General features: G+C 39.0%; 1 protein-coding gene across 7 annotated transcripts; it reads left to right on the forward strand.

Annotated features, from left to right (window-relative positions):
- The first annotated feature begins 2,023 nt into the window (after positions 1–2,023).
- Positions 2,024–8,199, forward strand: Dmtn (transmembrane and coiled-coil domain 2 protein Dmtn). 7 transcript variants are annotated; one of them, XM_090178058.1, is made up of 14 exons: positions 2,026–2,387; positions 2,880–2,950; positions 3,008–3,117; positions 3,190–3,397; positions 3,462–3,690; positions 3,753–3,797; positions 4,320–4,385; positions 5,223–5,305; positions 5,377–5,434; positions 5,511–5,784; positions 5,854–5,919; positions 6,818–6,973; positions 7,053–7,237; positions 7,715–8,199. In XM_090178058.1, exons 2-14 carry the CDS (start codon positions 2,893–2,895, stop codon positions 7,836–7,838), a joined length of 1,662 nt encoding a protein of 553 aa, XP_090034184.1. In that variant the 5' UTR covers positions 2,026–2,387; positions 2,880–2,892; the 3' UTR covers positions 7,839–8,199. The 7 variants fall into 7 exon arrangements, with proteins under 7 accessions (XP_090034181.1, XP_090034187.1, XP_090034184.1 ...); XM_090178059.1 differs by lacking the exon at positions 2,026–2,387 and adding an exon at positions 2,528–2,642; XM_090178060.1 differs by lacking the exon at positions 2,026–2,387 and adding an exon at positions 2,778–2,796.
- The last annotated feature ends 12,872 nt before the right edge of the window (positions 8,200–21,071 follow it).

The raw sequence follows: 21,071 nt of genomic DNA on the forward strand, positions 1-21,071 counted from the left end.
TCTATATTCGCAAAAAAAACCTCATAAGCTAAAAAATGCACGTTCTCAACTGACATCAGACAGGGGCGGACTGGCAACGTTTTAATCCGGTGGCCATTTGTTAGCTAGCGGCCCCGACACAACTATACAAAACCACCAATCTCTTAGTAGGTCGCGATCCTGTGGTATTTTGTCATCCTGCTCAGTACGCCCCTGATGTCAGAGCCATCTGCCGGCTAAGATTTTATATTCTTATTCCTGGTGGGGTTTGGTCTTGTACATTTGTGATAAAACATGATCGTAATACGCTACATAGCTAGAAGAGTTTTAAATGTTGGCCGTCGGATGGCTTTGATGATGATTTAAAATATCTAATGGTAAAAAAGTAAGCAATGGCTCGAGTAGACTTTAATGGTTCTTATACATACAGAATTTCCGATGACCTAATTTCTGATGTATAATGTCCCGTATATGACATATTGCGTGTTGATTTTTGAGCGTTGTTTTCCAAAAATCGCTTTTATTTTCGTTTGACACGCGTGCTAGATTAGCCATGCAGAAATAAAAACGCTATTCCAACTAAATTAAAAGAAAAGGGGTCGTGATACCCATATAAAATATAATTAGGTTTTTGCCATATTAACCTGCAATTTAGCTAGAGGTATTCAATCCATTACGTATATTACGATTTTTTTAGGTAATTCCGAGTCTTAACAATAGATAACAGAAATTTCGACAATATTTTTGAAATCCTGGAAGTTGTCTACGCGTTACACTTGGCTGCAAAGCGTGTTGAATTCTTCTAGAAGGTTGAATTTCTAGGGAATTGTTTACGCTGACAACCACAATAACACGCGTGGCTTCCGGCTATTGTAAAGGCCATTTTTGATAGAGACAGTGCATTAATGTAGATTGATATATATTAGCGTTATTACATGAAATTTTTCCAGCCTTTTTCGTGTTGTTAGTAGGGTGACTGAACGCGCTCACGGCAAAGAGAGAACGAATAACAATCGGACAGTGATTCTATAATAGTCGTATTGTTTATCATCTTCTTTGAGACCTCTTATAGTCGATAATTAAGTGACATTATGTAAAATGTACTTTTTAAAGTAAACAATGTTAGGGTCTCTTTTAGTAATTGGAAAAGCTCTCTTACCTGGTAATGATAATCATCAAACGGGGATATCTTTGTCTCAGAATATTTTCGGTTAGCCAGGTTTTCTTCCTTTCGGGTTTAGCTGCAATGTCTTCAGCGTCTTAACATGATCCAAGCTGGTGGGAACCGTGGCTTGGATACAACTGTCTCCGGTTTCGGAGGTTTCTTTACAGGCGCTCTTTCTCGCCGTTTATGGTATGAAAGTGTCGGATTTTTCCGTCACGCTCTTTTGGTAGGAGCGCTTTGTTTCGTTTCCATGGTGATATTGGGTCGCTAAACTTTGGTCGAATCAAGTTTTATTCCTCGTTATAACGTCACGGAAATTAATCCCTCCTTCTTATTGTATTTTCTTTCCTGTCATCGGCTCCGCGAATGAAATATAGAAGGAACCTAAATTCCCAGAATAGTTGTTCCAGTATTCCACTGGCCTATTTTTCCACAAACTTAAATTTCACTCTAGCCCTCTCTTTCTTTCTTTGAACATCGTCAAATAAATTTTTTCCATCCAATTAATTAACTTTTGCTTATAGTGAACGTAATTTCAAATTGAAAAAACCTTAAATTTCCTATTTTAGAAGCATACTACATGTAAAAGTGATAATATTGAAAGTAGCCCTAACTATAAAGTATAAACAATGATCGGGCCCAATTGCGAAGGAAAATATATCTAACTCAAAGTATGCTCAAAGACACAATTCCATTATCAAGGACCTTGGACTAATTGACGAGAGGAACATTTCGGCTCCACTATAAAGACTACAAACGATTATTCCCATTATTGTCATCAGGGTTTTTATTTGGAGCTGCTTCATTTTTAAATGTTCTATGTTGGTTCTGAAATGAAATTTACTTTTGCCTCCGGCAGCAGCGCAAGGTCGCGCAAACCAGCGCAAACGGCTCTTTTCGCTACAGCAACGTCCCTAGTGGCTTGCGTATACTATTCTTCACTTCGAAGAATCGAACGAGCATCTGTTGTTATGGGGAGGTTTGAGGAGATCTAGCCTAAATTATGTGGAAAGAAAATTCAATTAAAACCAAATTTGAGGTATCGTTTTATTATAACATAATGACACGTGCTTTGATAAACTTAGGGGATCGTTCGATTAGATAAAAGTCAAGTGAACTGATGCAGGTGGATGATGTCATTTTCAATTTTGAAAAATGACTTTTTCTCGTCTGCTGTAGTAGTTTTTGTTAGAGTTTGACTCATTTGCGTCACAATTTAATAATGTTTCTTCTTTGCAATTTTGTAAGTACACTTTTTTTATTTTACACCTTGATTTCATGAATTTTCTGTTTTTTTTTTATATTAATTTCGTACCATACCAAAGAAACACGTATATGCGCGGTACCAACTTTCACTTCTATTTAACCCATACGTACAGCTCGTTTTAAGCCTTGTCACTCTTCTGAAAGGGTTTAAAAACTAAGAAAACCCGCTGTCGTTAATCAAGAATATTTGCTCATTTTTCCGTGTTGGTCAAATTATAAAATAGCCCCTTGGGTATAATTTTTTTAATATTTTTTTCTGTGAATAACCGACTTCTAAAAGAATGTTAGACAATAATTAAGGCCAATATATGAAGTTTGGCAATTATCCAATGTTTTAACCTTTAAAACTAATGACTGTTTTTAGGCAGATAATAGTATCTTTTTTGGTAAGGGTACTTGAATTGAAGGGCGGAATTCCTTTATTTAGCATTCTTTTCAAGTAGTATTTTTTTCTTTTCATTTATTGTAGATCTAAACTTAACATGAAACGAAAGAAAAGCCCTTTGCTTCTGCGGAAAAGTGGTGGTTCTGGAAGTGATGGTAGTAGAACACCTAAACAGACCACACCTCCGACCTCAAGTTCTTCTTTACTTGTAGTACCCAACACTTCAGTGGTAACCTCTTCCGGTACACCAGTGCTTCAAAGTCACGCTAATGTTTCAATCCCAGCAGAAGAGTATTTTAGCAGTGAAGAATTAACTGACTGGGTTAGTATAGTACTAATCGCAGTTGGTAATTTTAACTGATATTTTTTATGTTCAATATTTTCTATATTTTAGGATGGCGTTGGGGCAAGTTTTCTCTCGAATGGCAGCACGGCAGAAGGACACCATTCTTACTCTCATGTGCCTCTCAAAGAGTCAGGTGATGAGGTTGATTTCAACATGTCCAATGAAGCTCATAGAACCAGATTAGCCATCGAGCACATTCAAGAGAAAATACACAGAACTAAAGAACTAATTAAAGATGAACAAAACTTGCGAGATGGTACCTATCACTATAGCATTATTAGTTTATTTCCAAAAACTGTATACTTGTTTTTATTTTGCAGAAAATGTAAACGAGTATTTGAAATTAGCATCGAATGCTGACAAACAACAAGTTCAAAGAATCAAAAGCGTCTTTGAAAAGAAAAACCAAAAATCTGCGCAGTTAATTTCGCAACTACAAAAGAAGCTAGACAACTACCACAAACGTATTAGAGATTTAGAGACGCATGGAGTTAGTAGCAGTCATTGGCAACCTAGAGGAGTTCTCCGAGATGTCGGACAAGGACTCAAGTTGGTTCATTCTTAATTTACTATTCATTAAGAGATAGGATTCTAAAATTTTAATTTAATAGGGGTGTGGGTACCAATATTAAAGAAGGTATTAGTGGACTTTCTGGGTAAGTAACATTTTTTCTCTGGTTGTGCTTAGTTTAAAGATTGTGTGCTTTTATCTAATACATTTTCCCAAATTAGATCTTGTTTATGTAATGTATTTTTAGTCATAGTTACTCCTTAAAATAGTTCAAAAACTAACATTTCATACTTAAGTCGATTGGCTGGAACGAAAGTGTCAATTTTAGTTCATACTGTTTTAACAACTCTCGATAATTTCTTATTTTTTATGTGTCAATTTTTTCTAACAAAATTTCTAAAGGGATTCTTTTAGAGACTGCTTATGAGTCTCACAAAATCTTGTATTTCAATCGTATACCTTAAAATAACCATACCTGATGGTATAGCAATGCTTTATATTGATTTGTACATTTTTCTGACTTTCTCTGAAACTGAAAAAAAAAATTATAATAGCTTAAAAATTAATTATCGAGGGTTTGTTTAAACGTAAACATAAAAGTGAAAAATAAGCTATGAATCATTCCATTTTAAAGTAGATATTTTTTGGTCCTATAATTCTATTGCAGCGGTGTGGTAGGCAATCTTAAAGGAGGGTTATCAGGCTTGTCTGCAGCTACGCATACTGCTGCGGAGTAAGTTATGAAAAATAGATAAAAAGAAAAAAGGCTTGTAAATGTGGTTTTTACTTTTATTTTCTGTACAAGTGCACTGTATGTCATTGAGTATAAATGTCTGTCACCCTGTTAAAAAACTTAAAACGAGACGCTTCACCGGGAAATAATTTGAAATTAAGCTCATTATTATATTTGTGGAAACAGGAAATACGTAACTTACGTTGCTAAGTAAATTTTAACGTTACATAAGGTATAAAATACATAGAGGAGGTATTTTTGTTAATGAAGAGGCTAAAACGCAAGTCATCATGACGTTTGGATTTTAGTGCTAGTTCTCAGTCCTTCAATTCAAAAATTAAGTTTATATTGTAATACATTTCCTTCAAAAAGCTGAGTTCCGAATTGTTAAGTCTTTTTTTACCTTTACTCTGGCCAAAAAAAAATCTATAGCGTTTATGATATTTCATTTAGAAACCTATTCATTGTTGTACTTTCATTCGTTTAGTGTTATTTTGGTAATGCCGCACAGTTAGATTTATACGCATGAATTGAATTATCCGCAAAATTAGCAATTTCTAAATTGTATGTTAATTGTAATTTTACAATTTGTTATTGCATTAGTCTGCATGAGGAAAATAGGTAAATTGATAAAGTTTTTTAATGATTCTAATACTAACTTGTTTTACGGAGTTTGTTACACTAAATTCACTGTATCACTGTAGTTATTTAATGTACAATTACGTAAATGTTGCGTAATGTTTGCAGTTGGTTTCTGTTTGTGGGTGGGAAAACTTAAATTGTTTCTTATGTGCTAAATTAAATTACATGGGCTTGAAAGCTGTATTTTTTTTGTAGAACTGTGATGTCCAAACCTAGGGAATTCGCTCACTTGATCAAAAATCGTTTTGGCAGTGCTGATAACATTAGTTGTGTTGGAAGTGAGTGCGTTTTATTGTAAAAAATATTTAAAAAGGGTAATTTTGCGTACCAAACTAATGAATTGTTTCAGAAGAGGGGAATGAAGAGGGAGAAAGAAATTTACACGGAAGTGCTACTTTTACCCACAAGTAGGCAAAATACATTTATTTATTTATTTATTTATTTATTTATGAATGTTAATTTGAAATTAAATTAATCCTTTAGTCTCTTTCAAAATGCAAAATATGGCTCGGAAGATGAAAGTTCGAGTATTACTTCAGGATCTCGAGAAATAGCTGGCGCTGCAGCTACAGTTGGTCATACAACGAGTCCTAGACACCACCAACCAACTGGAAATCAGGTAGTAACCAGCACAGGAACCGCTTCTGAAGCTTCAATCCCTCCAAATTGTCCTACAATGTGGCTTGATTTGGAGCCAGTCATACAGGAGCTGAAGGACGAGTGTCACAGGTTGTCCGATGAATTAGATTCGGTGAAGGTATTATTTGACTAGAATAAATTTTATTCCTAAAAATTTTTATAATTTTTGCTGTTTTTATTATTCCAGACCCAAATTCAACAAGAGTATTCCTATTTTAATCAAGCTTTACAAGAAGAGAGGTATAGGTATGAGGTAATATAAGATCTTTTGGGTGAATATCAACACACCAACGCATGTCCTATTTTTTTATTATAATTTTTTTTTTTGTACTTTAGACGATACTGAACATTTCTGTGGAAAATTATTTTGCGGAAATGAAAATTCGCGGAGATATTAATTTTTGAAAATGAAACCAAAATTTACATTTTCTAGCGTTAGTTTTCCGTTTGTGGTATAGTAGGGTACGCAAAATTTTCCGTTTTGTGCAATGTTGGGCGGGGACAAAGTAATTTCTATTTTTTCTTGGTACTATGTCCTCTAGGTCGCGAGGCTAGACGGTCCATCATGATGAGCAAGAATGGGGTTGGGGTGATGCAGCGCGCCCCCAGCTTTAGAGCGTAGTGAATGTCAGTCCCCAATACTAAGTTTATGATTATATTTTGGTATTTTCCATGATACTTTTTTACACTCGTCTTGTGTTCGGAGATAGGTGCTTTACCAAAATTTGCAGAGGGCATGCGGGCAGTTTAATCAAATTTTTCAGATGGGCGTGGCCATATAAAAAGTTTTACTAACATTTAATTTACACTAGTTTAAAATTTTCCGCAAATAAAAATTGGACAATGCTTTACTTTTATTGCATATTTATTTCTTTTAAGCCCATCGCGTATCTCACTTCACCTTCAACAATGAAGCGAGCTGAATTTTGGCTAAAGGTAACGCTAAAAATAGTTAATTTTACAAAATTAATATCTCCGCGATTTTTTATTTCCGCAAAATAATTTGGCCACAGAAATGTTCAGTATCGTCTTAAGTATCCAAAAATAATAATAAAAATCGGACATGCGTTGGTGTGTTGATATTTTGCAAATTTTTTTTCAAAGATTTGGTTTATTTCTATTTGGTTAAATTTGAACTAACTTTTTCGCAGAGATTGGAGGAGCAAATGAACGATTTAATAGAATTGCATCAGAATGAAATAGAAAATTTAAAGCAAGGCATTTCCGATATGGAAGAAAAAGTGCAATATCAAAGTGAAGAACGTCTTAGAGACGTTCAAGAGGTGTTGGAAAGCTGTCAGACTAGGGTTTGTGTTATATTTCTTTCCAAAATAACTTCTCATATTTCATTTAAATAATGCTTCAAGGCTTATTTTTCCGTTATAGGTTTCTCGGATGGAACACCAGCAACATCAGCATTTTCAACAACTTGTTACTCTAGATTCGCTGGATAATTCTCATGCCAGAGCTTTGCTTCTGAAACTAATCAACGTAGTTTTGATGGTACTTCAGTTACTGCTGTTATTGGTTGCCACTTTGGCTAATATCGCAATGCCTTTTTTACAAAGCAGGTATGTAATACAATTAAAGATTATTTAAGCAGACCCAATGTAAAAACTAGCAGTCGGGAGTTGTGGTGTAGGTTAATAATTAGGGGTGTGCGAGTCCTTGAAAATTGGTCTCATTCAAGTCTCAAGTCTTGTAAAATTAACTTGGTCTTATTCGAATTCTAATTTTTTCCCTAAGCTATTTGAATAAAGAAAATCAGTTTCATTTTTTGACTAATTACTAAATAATTAGTTAAACTAATTTTTAAATTATTTTAAACTTAATTTAATAGCCAACTTCAAAAATATTCGGTTTAACTCCATCAAGAAAACCTTCATCTCTAAACTCTAGTTCACTTTCAATAATTTCTAGGCATTGTTTAAAGACTCGCACCTTTTAATAATTATATTCTTGGGTAATTCAAATTTATCCCTTTGATTTTACACTAACAAACTGTAACGATTAAATCTTGTTTATATGCACAAATATATTTTTTCTAGGGTTCGAATATTAACTACTTCATTGTTAATTGCAATCATAGTGATAGTATGTCGTCAGTGGCCGGAGGTTTTTTCGTGGGGTAGTCAATTGATAGACCGCTATTTACCAATACGAACTAAATAAACGTATTTTCTAAATGGTGCTGGTTGGAGAACAGTCGGAAATTTAGCCATTGAAAGTTCATTGTGTGCGTGTGCAATGTATTAATTCCCAAAAGCCAGAAACTATCACTCAACATGCTAAGTCGTTACTACAATGAGAAATAAAACAGTTTTAGATTGTAGTATACACAAGTTTTATAGGAACCCCCCTATTCTTTGACCAAGTTTTTTTGCATATAAGTATTATTTAGATAATGCGCCTTCAACTACGTATTTAAATATTCGATGGCAGAATTTTGTTCTGTTTGTTTACATTCCAGTGTGCATCATCTAAAACGATTTGTACATAAAAAATAATGTCAACGTCACTGCAAAAAAGACGAAAAATATTAATAAAATATTTCCAAAATTTCAAATTGTCATTTGTTTAAAATTGGTGCTCCCCTCCAATAGATGTTGCATTGGGTGTGTCAAGAAATCTTGCAAGAACTTAACCTTCTTGCTCTGCTTTTTAAAATAAAGCCCAACGCACACATGAGGGTCCACTGAGCACAGATGCCTCTACTGATTGATTTTTTAGGCAAGTCTGGAACTCCCAACAGACATAATCTATTTACACTTGGGCTTTTTTGAAGTTTTTAGAGCAGATTGAAATCCCAAAGATTTGCCTCCCTTCCCTGGTGTGTGTGGGTGTAGAATCCTTGATCTTGAAATTACACCTCCCTACTGGATGGATTACTTTTTTTAACATCTACGATCCTTGACAGGCTGCCCCTAGGGAATGTTTCAACAATCTTTGGGTGTAGACACTTCAGTCATTATCCTAGGCAACGCTCACAACTCCCTTTGGGGTAGCCAGCGCACCAACTCACAAGGTCGAATCATCCAGACATAGCTGCAAATCCAAGACCAGTTGGTTCTTTTCAACTGGCCCTTAACGGGTCGGAGTGTGCAATAACTTGTGGCTTTACCAGAGAGCCCCGTTTGCTCTGATCAAATGGTCCTATCTCCACCTGGAGACTTGAGTTTCGGCTCAGTCAAACTGGTCGCCTCGGAGGATTGGGTAGCGTGCTGTGGGGTGGCGGGTCTCCGTATGAGGCGCAGTGGTCCTGTTTCCCATGTTTTTCTTGGGGCACACCGGGATATCCGGTGCCAGCTGTGCCGGGTTACGTGGACCGCTGTGTGCCCGTCGTTCCCCTTTAGGAGCTCTTTCTGAACTGTGTGACTCTCTACCTACGTAGGTAGGGTGTCGACTGTGCGCGAAGTGGGAACTGGTCGCCCCATTGCTGCGTCTTTTGTCGGTATGAGTGGCTTGCGTCGATGGTTCGACCGTCAGTAGTAGGCTTCTGCTATCTATGACTGTTTTTGTCACCTGTCCGGGCCTGTAGACGCTGGCGTAGGGAATTATTATGAGACCACCGGTGTAGTAGGCTTTTTGATTCGCTTAGAGCACCGGTATATAAATTTCTGACCCAATGGTTCTTTTCAACTCTGGGAACACTACTCTCCGCCCGACTGGAGATTCATTTGACGAGATTGACCTGACTTACGCTAGTTCGGACGTGGCTCTAAAACTTCCTTGGACAGTCTTAACAGTTGAACTAGCGACCAGCTCCCAATCTTATTCGGAGACACTCGACTCGTAAGGCTGGTGTTTCTCAAGGCCCAGCTTTCATTAGATCATGTTGTGTATAAGAAGGAAAGGGCTATATATAAAAAGTTGATCCATCGATACGAAAAGGGAATGTTGGATGGCCTATCGCGACAGGCTAACACAGGTTTGGTCTCAGGTCAGGTGGTTCATCACACTTTGATATGAAGCCCAAGTGATCACAGTCCAGTAAGAAGTGGCAGAGTCTTTGGAATTTTCCGCTGGCACCGACTTTCATCCATTTCCGGTGCTTGGACCCGTACTAGCGAGACCTACATCCCGGTGCAACGTGCCCTTTTCGGAGGAAAAACTTCGCGTTGTGCTTTTGACCTCCACAACACGGTGTGAGCAATGTTTCAAATTTTATAATTAAAAAACACCACGCCAACGTTTCGCAAAGCACTATTGAAGCTTTATAACAGTCCCTGGGAGTCGGGCATCATGTCCACGTGCTGAAACACGCAATCCCCCACAGAAGCCAATTCCTACAGAGATATCGCTCATGCCAAACCTTGCGAAGATCTATGAAAAGCTGGTTTTGGGTCGCCTTGTTTGGTTCCTAGAACTATCTGGTTTACGAAAGTGTCGTCGAGCGAAACTATGGTTAGAGGTCAAACTTAATCCACTGTGGAAGCTAGCAAGGTGGAAACTTAAGCAGACGCTCGACGTAATTAGACCCCTTATACGGTTCGGCACTGTTGCGTCATCTAGACCCGTTTCGGTCGCGAATAGTTTCACAGCGATCAATTCATTTCTTCGCTTTATGGTTTCTCAGAGGTTACCTAACAATAGAGATCGGTGTTTGAATAATAAATTATCCAATTATTTATTTTTATTCATAACCGCAAATTATCCGAAAAATATACGAAAAAACCGGATATTTTTGCATGTTAAATCGTTGTTTATTCGTATAAAATGTTCATAAAAACAGTTAACCAAACCTTTTATTGTTAATCGAAATTTTGCCGGTTAATTTATTCGTTCCGCCGACCTCTACCTAACAACATTACATTGATCATTGTATTTACATTGGCGTTGCGGCAAGCTTGGACGCGTCTTTGAAAAGATTCTCGAACACGACGAAAGATTTCGGGGGTGTTTTGGATTGTGTTAATCATGCGTTGACGTAGGTCTTCAACGTCTCGAACTTCAGTCTTGTATACCAAGTCCTTGATATGGCCCCAAAGATAGAAATCACATGGTTGCAAATCAGGGGACCTGGCTGGCCATGCAACAGTTCCGCCTCAACCCATCCCCCTCTGAGGAAACTCGGCATTAAGATGAGCTCTAACCCAACGGCTAAAATTAGGGGGTGCTCCGTCATGCATAAACCACATTCTTACTGCTAGCGGTACGTCTTCAAGTAGCTCTGGTAAAGTGTCTTGTAGAAAGGTTAAGTACCACTCACCAGTTAGTCTTGGTGGTAGAAAATAAGGTCCAATTAAATGGTCGCCAACAATTCCGCGCCAGACGTTGAGACTAAACTGCATTTGATGTGACCTAACGGTAGTCGCGTGCGGATTTTCTTGCTGCCACCAAAGAGCAACAAACACAGCACCCCACACAAGGAGAACGCAACCCGTCAAAAGTCGTGTATTTCGTTGTATACAGTTTTCATTGGTTAGACGCTTTAGCGCCTGCTGTCATCCGAAGGGTAAAATTCGGAAATTGTAAATGTAAAGGTTCGTCCAATGGAATTTTTACACATCCCTGCGTTAACGTGTTTAAAGGCTAGATGCGGTATCATTGCGTTTGTTGCTCCTAGCTACCACTCATGACGATTATGTAAATTGAAGATTCTGTCAAGGGAAAAATTAACCTCTTCAGAAACTAGGAGCGTACTTAACCACATGACGTCGTTAGTCTGCTCTGAAACCCCGGACAAAATTCGACAGTGATAATCTGCCTCATTTAAAGATTTAACCTTTTGTAAATGGAATGGGTGGTACTGGAATCCTCGAAGGATACGCCAGACAAGTACATGGTCGACTCGCAATTGACGTCCAACTTGCCTCGTACTTGTTGTAGGATCATCCTCGAAGATAGTAAGTACTTGTTCCTCCACGTCTTCTGGAACGTCTCCTTCTGCAGTAGCAGGTCCCGTGGGTTGTATTTTTCCAGTTTCACTCAAACGTCTGTCAACCACAGTGAACGTTTGTCGATTAGGAAGCTGTCTTTGAGGAAAGTGCTCCTGATACAAGCGCCGCGCTTCCATCGTATTTCCATGAGCGAGTTCATACATTAGATGCATATCGACATATTCTGCATTCGTGAAGTACGGTATAGCATAGCAGGTTTAAGATACGAAATGTGAATTTAATTATTGAGGCGCCACAATTTATTGCAAATTCGAGCCTCGAACCCGTCCAAAAAACTATTAAAACATGTGTTGTAGACTAAAAAATATTTTTTTACACAAGCCAACAACATTCATTGTACTAGCATTCGGGGAAAAAACACAGAGACACCTTGTTATTGTTAAAACGTATTTCTACACGTAGCTTACTTCTTTCAATTTAATAACGCACTTTTGATACTAGTTTTGTTTTTTATCGAAAAAGATAAGAAACCAATGCTTAGTGAAAGGAATAATAGAAGCTGCACATTTGCGCGTTTTTCGACGTTTTGGAAGCCGATTTTTGAAGGCCAATTACTCGGATATGATTCAATTTCGGAAAACGTTTCTTAGGACCTTTTTCACTCCTTGTTACCCAAAGAACACGCTTGTAAATTTGTGCCAGACGTCTCAGAAACACCCTTTATAAAGAATAACAAAACCGAAACAAATATAATTTTTGTTTTTAACAGAATTGCGGTCTAATATTCGCGTTGTCATGCTAGACTTTTCTGAAGTATTTGATTCCATCCCACATTGCATTCTGCTTGAAGCCCTTCGGTCAGCCTTGCGATGGATAAAAGTTGTCCGTACTTGTGTAATATAGTTTTCTAGAAATTTCAATAATTTTTAGCTTCTATACCATAGTTTCAGTTTTGGGGCCTGACAACGCTGCTTTTTCGGTCTTGCGTCGCTTTGGGTAGAACTTAAAACCGACTTCCACAATATAGCGCAATATCTCATAGTACCCTCCAGTGGTGCCCGTGCTACTCTAACTCAACTCGTTCGCCAAAAGGACAGAACCCGTCGTTTAGTAATAGATTATCGTAAAATGAACGGTATGACGCGTCGAGACGCCTATCACATACCGCGAAAAGAGTATATTCACGTCCTTGATTTAAGTTGATTGTTGCCTCGTGAAAGCAACCACGTTTAGCACCCCCTTAAATATTACTCTTTAATTTTCCTCCCCACGAGTTGGCAATAGCGCATGTGTAGACATTGTATGAATTTCCCTTTTTTGTGGGATCGCGACCCCTTCACCTCTCTCTCTCTCTCTCTCTCTCTCTCTCTCTCTCTCTCTCTCTCTCTCTCTCTCTCTCTCTCTCTCTCTCTCTCTCTCTCTCTCTCTCTCTCTCTCTCTCTCTCTCTCTCTCTCTCTCTCTCTCTCTCTCTCTCTCTCTCTCTCTCTCTCTCTCTCTCGCCCGACTCCCGTAACGAACGGCCACGCCGGCCGCCGCGTTAACCTATGAAACCTTATTGTACTTTATACTTTACTTATTTAACCGTAATAAACAGTTATCACTTTAAATACGCCTAATAATTTAATTAAGGAGAACTAGACCACGACGCCGAATCTCTGACGCTAACACTCGACAGTCTTTAGAAGATGTTTTCAATCGGCTAATGAAAGCTGGACTTGCTGCTAAAGCGTCAAAAACGCAGTTTTGCACGCACGAATACCGTATTTTAGGCCATATCGTTACCAATTGCATACCAATTATCCTAACCAACAATGTATTTATTTTTACTAGAGGATAATGACAATCTGTGGACACCATAGTCTAAAAACTCTAGATTTCCCCCAGCACGTGTGGAAGGGGCAAGGAGACGGTTTTATTTACGTTATATTCATTTCTACGTCAGAAGACGTAGGTTTTTAAAAACCAATGAGATATCGCACCGATTTAATTGACTCTTAAGGGGAGGAGCTTATGTGGTGGATAGTGGTGAAAACGCTAAAATTCGACTCAACATAGTCATTTTCCCTAAGTATAAATAAATTCTTGCTCTAACCTGAAAATGTGAAAGAGCCAAGGCGTGTTCAGGGCATGGCGTCACATTACAGACGTTTCATCAAAGTACGTCTTTGCCAAGATTGCGGTAACACTTACTGCGCTTTTTCAGAACATGAAATGGGCTCCCGAACAAGAAATTGCGTTTAACGCGCTTAAAGATGCTTTGTTCTCTCTCACATATCTTAGGTACCCCCGATTACATTAAATTACAAAAATAAAATTTGTTGTACATTGCGACGCATCGAGCCTAGGCTTAGGAGCTGTCATGTCTCAGCTTATAGGTAACGAGACAAAAGTCATCAAGTACGCGAGTCGATCTTTGTCTGACGCTGAAAAGAAGTATTCGGGCATCGAGCTCGAGTGCGAGTGCTTAGGTGACGTATCTGCGTATAAAAATTCCACCCAGAGGGATTGAGGTTGTTATTTTCACTCTTGACGTTATCGTTGGTGTTGGTGGTGGTGAATACAAAGCGACGCTAGCTCCGAAAGAGACTTCGTGAAAAGTCGATTGCTCATCAACGGCACTCGATGAAAAATTAATGGATAAAAGGGGGTTTTTTGGCCCCCCGAATTAAACTGGCGTAAAAGTCCCCGCGAAACGGTCAATTCTCTTCGGTGTTCGATCGGTATTAGTTTCCTCTATCTAATTATACCGGTACCGAACCTTTGTTGTTGATTAAAGTGGTTTTTTCGCCCCCGAATAAATATTTTACGCAAAGGTCCCAGCGAAACACTCAATTTATTTGTCAGCGACCACTGAGCCGGTAAATATGAACGATACGTCCCTGTATGGGGTATGAAAAACCCGTTTGGGCCCTTGGGCGTCCATAACTTCGGGCCATTGATTTCTCAGCGACCACCGAGGCCACAATTACGATAATAAAGGGCAGAAGTGAAGCTGCTATTATGGCCTGTGCCATCTTGTTAACTTTATAGCGACAACAGCGCTATTCGTTGACTGTATAAAGTGCCCGATCCCACTGGTAAATTTGCGCTTAGAATGCACGTTTGCAAGCATTTGATCTCACCATTCGCAACCTTCCAGGGAAAACCATAGTAGGAATATCATGCACGTCCGTCACGTGACTCGGATATACCTCGTAAAGGCTAATTTAGCTTTAATGTTTGGAAATCTATGACGTACGCAAATTGACACAACAATTTCGATATAGTTTCAATTTTTAAGTAGAAAACTAGTAGATTGATTAAAACCGAGAAAACCAGCAGTAGAAAACGTACAATCTATACTCCTTTAAGTTGTCCTTTACGAGGGGTGGCTTAACCTGTTTTACTAAACACCATATGGTTTCGTATCAAACTCTCGAAACCTGCAGAAATATAAAGGCTACCGCATTATCCAATTCAAGAGGTTAATTTCAACACTTTATCACCGTGTAAATATTAGATTCCGGATTATAAAAGTATTTCAGGCCATTAAAATGTCCCATTCGATTTGTATTTTCAATTCGCTTTGGACGTTTATCTATCGTTTATCAGCAAGTAACTAAAAATCAGCGCAACTATGATTCGCAGCCCGTTGAGATTTAATTATTTAACGGGCGGAAAGTATTATTTTATTAACCAACTATCGAACAACGCAATAGCTCGTGCCATCTATTTTATTATGGGATCGGTGATGGCTACGTTCTGCTACGCGTACCAACCATTTTACGTGGCACTAATGACGTACCACTTCTTCAGGATACGGGAAATTGACTTGAGATTCTCGACAAAGTACGCTTCTTGCCTTTCGGCCTGCGTAACCTATTTTTTGTGGTTTTTCAAAAGGCGCATTTCGGATGGACTAAATAAGGCCCTCAAAAATCATATAAAAACGTTTCACGACAACGAAGATCGGAAAAAAGGATTGCCCAAGGCGTCTTTGTACGTCCTCTATTCATTCGGCTTCCTGATCTTCTCCGTGTTAATTATCTACCTGACTTCTGAATTTGAAAGCCACCGCTACGAATCATTTGATGATGCTTGGGTGGAATCCTTGTCACTGGGAATATTAAACGCGTCTCTGCTCAGTGAAACTTTTAAACGGAAAATGATCGTATGGGATTCTCTGTTCTACACCGCTGGAACCGTCGGAAGTGGTACTTTAATTCCGCTCATTTACGTCTTTCATTGCGAAACTTTCACTTGTTATCTGGACAAAGCCGCCAAGATGGTGGAAGAGAAGGTTAAGACTGCCGAGACGCGCGATCCCAATCACCTAGATCACAATCTCAATAGAAAAGACATCGTTTACGTTCGAAAACTATTCAAATCGGCCAAACACATAATCGGAATGTGCGATCAAATATACTCCTCGGTGTTCTTCATGTGGTACGGTGTCTCTCTCATCGCGCTGTGCCAAGGAACGACGGAAATTATCAACGACGGCGCTAACATCGGTCCTCTAAAAGTCGCCATGTATTTCGTCATTTACGGGCAGACGTTTATTTGGATTTCGGTCGTCTCTTTCTCATCGTCAAAAATCCCCGAGAAAATTGCGGTTAGCCAACTCTTCGTCGAAGAACTAACGATGCATTACGTTGATATCTCGTGCAACGTATTTGGAGAACTGAACATTTTGCTGCACCAGTTGAATTCTAACCCGAAAGGCATGACCGTGGGCGGATGTTTTCTGATTACTAAGAGCTTCTTTTTATCATACATGGGCGTGGCTTTGACTTACATTATTCTCGTTATTCAAATAACTCCCAATTTGCTAGAAAAGCTTATGGATAAGAAGTATTCATAAACGTTCATTATACCATGAAATTTTATATTTCATCTTGGGTTCAAATATGAATGCCCTTTTAAAGGGCCACAGAATCATTTTAAAATTTGGCCTCCTCCCTTCCGTACCTCATGATAGCTGATCGAACGAATGATAATTTGGCATATTTCAAGCCCTATTTCCAAAATTCAAACGATTTTGTGGCCCTTTAAACTCTTTAAACACTAGCAGAATTGACTAGTTTAATATTCTTACCTCTCCGAGGGGACTTTGTACCCTAAGAGGGGTTATACAACCACCGTGTCTGTCTGTGGGTGGGTCTGTCTGTCAGGCCTGCGTTCGCATTTTCGGGGCAAAGGGTAATCACTGCGTACCCAGTTTTTTAGAATCAGGGAAAAGGTTTTTCCAAAAGCGCCCTCTTTTTGTCATTGGGTGTAGTATAATTTTTTAATCGGCCGGGATTCGAACCCGAGTCCTCTTGAACGACAGGTGAGCGTTCTACCGCAGAACCACGGACACAGTTACGCTTCACTGAAAATTAAAAACTCTTCCGAGGAGAGGTATATTTTGGCAAGCTTTCCAACTTGTTTAGGGGTACGGATAGCTATCTTTCTTAATAAAGAGTAAGTTGCAAATTATTCGTTACCGCCTTAAATTTGTTATTAAACGAAGCGCGTACGTTTAAAATACCCAAATATCAAGTTTCGTTGCTTTCCGTTTCATAGTTAATTAGCTTATTGGTTATAAGTGGGTATTACCTGACGAATAAAAAGGTCAGTCTGTAAACCAATGCCTTTGTCGAGTGTGGGAGAAAGCTTATCCCATCGCCAATACCGCGAGAGGTGATACCCCCCACTTTAAATAACTGTTAATTTTTGCCTAAGAATATGTAGCCTCCACACAGCTAAGAGCAACAAACACAGCACCCCACACAAGGAGAACGCAACATGTCAAAGGTCGTGCATTTTCTTGCGTACATTTTTCATTGGATAGGCCCTTTAGCGCCTGCTGCCGTCGGAAGGGGAAAATTCGGAAATTGTCTTCCACAACCTGCCCGTAAAACGTTCCAATGAAATTTGTTTTAAACACTGCGTTAGTGTGTTTAAAGGCTAGCTGCGTTCTCTTTGCGTTTGTTACTCTTAGCCACACAGTGAGAACCTGCGTTCGTCTCCCCCCCCCCTTGGGAGATTTCTATGCTCAAGTTAAATATGATGTACAAAAGGCAAGAAGCATGTATTTTCTATAAAAATTCGATAATTAAATTATTTCTTTGACCCTAGGAATTCGTTTCCATACTAAATATTTCATGTTTAAGTAAATAAATAATTTTTTTTAAAACTATTTCGATTGCGTATAAATCAGTATAAAGATTACTGTTTTCTGGTATTTTACAATTAATGAGGAAACGATTGAAAAAATATTTATTATCCATTTTACGTGGTGATATTCTTGTATTTTATCAAGTCCTTTTTTTACAATAACATAGATCTAAGAGTTTCTGGAGATCGGTTTTATACGTAGAAGCAGATGGATGAATCATCATTTGTAAAATTCAATTAGGTAGTTTCCGATTTACACGAGATAACAAAACGACGGCCCTTTTCCAACATGACGAACTACAATCCTATCAGATTCGGGTCATGTGATGGGATTTTTTAACTCTCCGAGGGGACTTTGTACCCTAGGAGGGGTTATACAACCACCGTGTCTGTCTGTCTGTCTGTGGATCTGTCTGTCAGGCCTGCGAACGCGTTCGCATTTTCGGGTACGCAGTTTCTTAGAATTAGGGAAAAGTTTTTTCCAAAAGGGCCCGTTTTTTGTTGTCATTGGGTGTAGTATTAATATTTTTCAATTTGCGGGATTCGAACCTGAGCCCTCCTGCACGTCAGGTGAGCATTCTACCACAGAACCACGGATACATTGTACACGTCACTGAAAATTAGAAACTCTTCCGAGGAGAGGTATATTTTGGCTTGCCAACTTGTTGGATAAGTGTCCTGTAGTATCCTAAACAAGTTGGCAAGCCAAAATATACCTCTCCTCGGAAGTATGGTCCCTAGTGGTATTAATTTCTCGACACGACCCCCAAAGATATCTCCGCAATTCAGAGTTATTTACGAAAAACGTATTCTCGGTTCAAACCCTGCCCGGTATAAAATTTTAATTTTAATTTAAATAATTGAGACGAAACAATCGAGTTTAATTTATTCAGAATATTATAAATTAAGTAGTTACAACAGCGAGTTAGATTCACTAAAACAATGCGCAATTGAATTTAACTATTTTTACAGTACATGTTTATCAGTTGAATATAATACTAAGCAAATTTTAATGAAAGAAACATCTACAGATGGTATTTGTATTTTTCTCGCTTACGAAATACTTGCCGCATCTTTAACGCTCATTTTATTTCAACTTCCAGTTGACGTTGTGACACATACCGCATGAAAAAGACCAATGCCGTCCAATTTCCAATATCATATAATGACTCGCACACCCAAGAAATCATTGACTGCGTTAGAAATCGTAGATATCCAAATATCCACACCAAATATATTTACAAGAAGCAAAAACCTTACCATCAACAAAGCACAGAGAGCCACTTGACTAACCGCCAGCTCTTAAAGCAATTAACGTTAAATTATCGTCTTTGAATTAACACAACTATATATAGGTCGTTAAGAATACCCGTAAATAAATAACAAAAAAAACTAACAAAGTGGACCACCCACAGGGTCTACCCTTTAACCCTCTTATCTCGGCTGACTGCGCTAAAACAAGATTTAACCTTTAAAAAAAACCAGATTAGGCCTTCATAAATTCATTAATAAAAAAAGACCTTATTACCTATTATGCTTACGATGCCTGTCTTAATTTCAATGAATCTAAGCAGCTGTCGGTGGTTCTGTGGTAGAGCGCTCGACTGCCAAGCCAAATGGTCTGGGTTCGAAACCTGGGTGGCGCATTTGTTTTTAATCAATAGAGAAACGCTAAATTAGAATATCTTCGATGCAATAATTTCAATTTCAATTCTATTTCAATTAAACCAAAATTTCGTACTCTATTAAATACGCTTCCGATAAAGCTGAAGGTCTAATTTTCAATAAGGCGTAACAAGTGTCGGTGGTTCTGTGGTAGAACGTCCGCCTGTCAATCAGGAGGTCTTGGGTTCAAATTGATACTAAGACGAATACCGTGTACAACTGGTGGAAACCCTGCCATTGGACGTTGAGAGGTAGCATTACACTCAGCACTCGGTCCGTCCCAAAGTCATTAAGAAGAAGTTGGAGAGAAAACGCCCATATAAACACAACAGACTCAACATGCACAACCATCAGAACACAAACACAACAAATTCAACACTCACAACCTACTCATAAACATTACAAAAACGTAATACACCAAACCGTCACGACGGTGAGCGAAAAAACACCATCCAAACCAAACCGCAAATGCATCCGTTAACGCTCACCGTCACACGGTGGTTTTGCCAACCCTTTGAGAAACTGCGTACGCAGTGATTACACTTTGCACCGAAAATGCGAACGCGTTCGCAGGCCTGACAGACCCACAGACCCACAGACCCACAGACCCACAGACCTACAGACCTACAGACCTACAGACCTACAGACCTACAGACCTACAGACCTACAGACCTACAGACCTACAGACCTACAGACCTACAGACCTACAGACCTACAGACCTACAGACCTACAGACCTACAGACCTACAGACCTACAGACCTACAGACCTACAGACCTACAGACCTACAGACCTACAGACCTACAGACCTACAGACCTACAGACCTACAGACCTACAGACCTACAGACCTACAGACCTACAGACCTACAGACCTACAGACCTACAGACCTACAGACCTACAGACCTACAGACCTACAGACCTACAGACCTACAGACCTACAGACCTACAGACCTACAGACCTACAGACCTACAGACCTACAGACCTACAGACCTACAGACCTACAGACCTACAGACCTACAGACCTACAGACCTACAGACCTACAGACCTACAGACCTACAGACCTACAGACCTACAGACCTACAGACCTACAGACCTACAGACCTACAGACCTACAGACCCACAGACCCACAGACAGACACGGTGGTTGTATAACCCCTCCTAGGGGACTTTGTCCCCTCGGAGAGGTAAAAACATAGTGACTGAGGATCCAATTAAGCAAAGATAATATCAACCTCGTACCCTAGATTCGAAATAACTGTCTCGAGCGTATACCCATTTAATACCGGAACTCCGAACAAAATAACTCCATAGTTACCATGATAACAAGTATAGGTAAGACCACGGCCAACTTTGATGATACGCTGTAAGATTTTTTCCAACAAGACCTTGTAACCTTACGCGCCTTTGCCTTGTGCGGGAAATTATGTTATATGGTCCATGAAGTACGAACTGCATCTAATTCTCTATTCAAGGTTGCATCATCTTTGTGTTATCTCTAATGTGGCAATTTTGTAGTTATCCCAAGATATTTGGTAAATGATAGATTACCAACATTATGCTAATGGTCAATCATAGATTACCAACATTATGCTAATGGTCGGTGAGCATCAGTGGCGTAGCAAGGTAGGTAGGGGGACTATGAAACTATATTGGGAGGGGCTAATTTTACTAGGCGGAGCTTAGTGAGGTGGGAGGGGAGAGAGGATTCTTTACGACAATTTTAGTGTCGTATGTTCGCGTGGAGTGAGAACCGTC

Source organism: Leiobunum rupestre, chromosome 6 (genome assembly GCF_980474605.1).
Source record: "Leiobunum rupestre chromosome 6, qqLeiRupe1.1.hap1, whole genome shotgun sequence".
Classification (NCBI taxonomy): Eukaryota; Metazoa; Arthropoda; class Arachnida; order Opiliones; family Sclerosomatidae; genus Leiobunum; species Leiobunum rupestre.

Bases quoted from the DNA above. Each gene is read 5' to 3' on its own strand.
- Dmtn (XM_090178055.1), top strand. From the start codon at position 2,893: ATGAAACGAAAGAAAAGCCCTTTGCTTCTGCGGAAAAGTGGTGGTTCT. The intron at 3,118-3,189 runs GTTAGTATAGTA...TCTATATTTTAG, and splicing joins GTGAAGAATTAACTGACTGG to GATGGCGTTGGGGCAAGTTT. The intron at 7,238-7,714 runs GTATGTAATACA...TATTTTTTCTAG, and splicing joins ATGCCTTTTTTACAAAGCAG to GGTTCGAATATTAACTACTT.